General features: G+C 31.0%; 1 protein-coding gene across 1 annotated transcript; it reads left to right on the top strand.

Annotated features, from left to right (window-relative positions):
• Positions 1–1,520: 1,520 nt before the first annotated feature.
• On the top strand, positions 1,521–2,376 carry LOC106426234 (acyl carrier protein 2, mitochondrial-like). The gene is made up of 2 exons (XM_013866950.3): positions 1,521–1,820; positions 1,984–2,376. The coding sequence occupies exons 1-2, from the start codon at positions 1,632–1,634 to the stop codon at positions 2,158–2,160; spliced, it is 366 nt and encodes a 121-aa protein (XP_013722404.1). The 5' UTR covers positions 1,521–1,631; the 3' UTR covers positions 2,161–2,376.
• The last annotated feature ends 845 nt before the right edge of the window (positions 2,377–3,221 follow it).

The raw sequence follows: 3,221 nt of genomic DNA, 5'->3' as shown, positions 1-3,221 counted from the left end.
TTTACAGTAACGTCGTCATTAAGTGTGTCGCTTATGGTGCACTTGCTCATGTTTTCAATGATTTATGGAATTCTATAGATGTAGAGTATTATGTGTTTTACAGTGTTGGCAAATTAATTGGAGACAAGGTAATCTATTATATTTATTGTATATAATAAATCTTTTGGAGCTGATATTATATGTATATCTTGCTAATATTTTTCATCTTTCATAATAAGGCCGACTTAAGAAGGTTACTAACATTGATGGGTTTTCCAAAATTGTATTCGACCCCACTGGTGTTCCAGAAATTGATGTTTTACGATTGATGTAATACATGCATTCACATATTTTGTTAAATAATGTTTTTAATTTCTCAAGATGATCTCTTTGCTATTTCTCATAATAGGATTGCTAACGAAAACTTCTGAAGACATTATTGACAGCAGTTATTTTGTCTCTATTTTTCATTTTCTTTTGTTTTCTGATACATTGTTTCTTTTATATTTTATTAGACTATTGCTTATGTTTCATTTAATCTTATATTTATAATTTACCTTTATGCAAACAAATATACAATTTAATTTTAAAGTCCATCGCATATAAATTTATATTGACATACTAAAATTTTTAGCTATAACCCGTACTTTCTTACATATATTTTTCTTACTATGACTTTAATTTTTATTATGTCTACATATTAAAAGTAATAATACTTTTAAATCTACTCGCCGCGCGGGTTCTCACCTAGTTAACCATTAAAATCATAAACTAAATATAAGATAAACCTAATTTATGATATTGTCAGTAGAATTCGTACATATCTATTGTTAATTTATTTATTTAATTAATAAGCTCAAATACCATGATAAAAATATATACTTAAATAATATTTTAAATAATAGTATATATAGATTGGTAGAATTCTTCAATATCTGTTTATTAACTAATTATCTTAAATATTATGATAAATAAATATGGGGCTCCAATAAATATTTATTAAAATAAATTTTTAATGATATAAATTAATCTGACTAATGATTTATCATAAAATTATGGAGAAGATGAAAAATAAGCGAAATCACTTCTAAAATAATAGCATAGATCTCCAACTAAGTTTGGGTTGTGTAAAAACTCATAATTAAAGTTTTACTAGTATTTGTTTTACTGATAATGTAGACAAAATATTTAATCCATTAAATAAATCAATATGGGGGTTTCCAATTAAAATTTTAAATAAGAAGTTTCTATTCGAATCAAACTTAGTTAAGAGGTTTTAGCATTACATATCCAACATAGAGTTATATAACTAACACAGCTTTGTTGGTAAGTTTAGATAGCCTTTTGAGTACATCACTTCTATATCTATATTGTGCATATTATTTTCTTGGTCAGAACAATATTGTGCATATAAGTGGGGCTTAAACCATGTTTTCAATTGTTACAAGTTACAACTCACCATTAAACTTGATTCCAGCCAGACAAAAAGCTGGTATTGGATAATAAAGTGCGCCGAATTAGTTAGGTAGGCCTAATAAGAAAGGTCCCACTACGACGTCGTTTGTGATGTAACAATAAAGCAAAATCTCGTTGAAGAGAGAGTAGTAGAGTACAGAAAAACGCCTCCCGGGTTGTCCTTCTGAAACACAGCGATGGCGGCGAGAAATGCTCTGCTTCGATACCTTAGAGTCAACGCCAATCCATCGCCTGCACTCCCTTCGAGCTCTGTACTTCTTCGTCGTTTCTCGGAGGAAGTAAGAGGATCGTTTCTAGACAAATCTGACGTGACAGATCGCGTTATCTCTGTCGTCAAAAACTTTCAAAGAGTCGATCCCTCAAAGGTAACTTTCCTCGATGGTTTCATTGGAATGAGTAGTTGAAGCATATCTGATTCCTTGTATTTGATTAGACCACTCAGCAAAACTGAGCTTACGATTGAGCATTGTGTTTGAGAAATGGGCTTTTTCTGTGAATTAATTTAACTAACTGTTTTGGTCGTTGCAGGTAACACCAAAAGCCCATTTTATTAACGATCTCGGGTTAGACAGTTTGGACAATGTGGAGGTTGTGATGGCATTGGAGGAAGAGTTTGGGTTTGAGATCCCTGATAATGATGCTGACAAGATCCAGTCCGTTGATCTTGCTGTTGACTTTATCGCTTCTCATCCTCAGGCTACGTAAGAAGAGATTCAAAACTCTTTCAATGTCATGCATCATGCCTCCAGCTGTGTCTACAGATTTTGATTAGCCTTAATAAGAACAGAAACAAACATGTTTTTTTTTTTTGCTTTCATAAGTATCTGATGTGTTCCTCCTGCATGATTTTACGAGATCTTTCAAGAAACTTTGTTTTTCTTGATATTCTTATCAAATATAATTCATCAGACACTCGTTCCAGTTTGAGGATCCGTGAAGACTCGCTAGCAAGTATCAAAAGTAAAAAGCAAATCTAATTTGTTTTTTTTCTTAGTTAACTTTGGGATATTATAAAGCAATGAAACTTCAGAAGCTACAAATCAACGTATAAATATGTGGGACCTTGGACAACAACTTCTGAATCACTATCACTATGCACTACGTTGACAATTATTGTATCACTGAGTTACATTTGATAACTGTCAAACAAAAGTTGATTAGAAAATGGAGCTTGTTATGATATTTAGTATTTACTGTGAGTTTAAACCTTTTTTTTTGTGATCAGAAAGATACGTTTGTATTAAAAGAGTTGAATCCCTGTTTGTATGAACATTGTAATTCTGTTGTGAGGAGTGTGAATCCGATCAACAAACTTTTCCATACTTGTATTGGTTCGTCATTTCCAGAAGATTGGAAGAGCGTAAACCAAAGGTTTTTCGCATTGTTTGTGTGATTAATTTGATCCATCATCATCTATCTATTCACCGAATTAACCAATATCAGAATGGCAGTTTTTTTGGGGTTTATAAATTTGTATCAGAGAACCACTCTGAAGTTCGGTACTAGTTTATTATTTTTCATCACCCACAACTCTTCATCTTATGAACATGAACGATCTAACGGCTAAAATACGATATGTAATAACTACTGGATAGAAAAAATGTCATCATAAAAATAAAATATACTTTTTAGATAATTAAAAATCTTCTAATATCTAACAATATATACTACAAGATATGAGTCCGTTGCGTTGCACCATGTTTTGTTTGATGTTTTAATTTAATAAAAACCATAAAATAATAAATAGTTCTATTATAGTTTTATGA

Source organism: Brassica napus, chromosome C6 (genome assembly GCF_020379485.1).
Source record: "Brassica napus cultivar Da-Ae chromosome C6, Da-Ae, whole genome shotgun sequence".
NCBI classification, from domain to species: Eukaryota; Viridiplantae; Streptophyta; class Magnoliopsida; order Brassicales; family Brassicaceae; genus Brassica; species Brassica napus.
Note: the sequence above shows the minus strand (reverse complement) of the source record. Positions and strands in the feature narration are given on the sequence as shown.

Bases quoted from the DNA above. Each gene is read 5' to 3' on its own strand.
- LOC106426234 (XM_013866950.3), top strand. From the start codon at position 1,632: ATGGCGGCGAGAAATGCTCTGCTTCGATACCTTAGAGTCAACGCCAAT. The intron at 1,821-1,983 runs GTAACTTTCCTC...TGGTCGTTGCAG, and splicing joins AAAGAGTCGATCCCTCAAAG to GTAACACCAAAAGCCCATTT.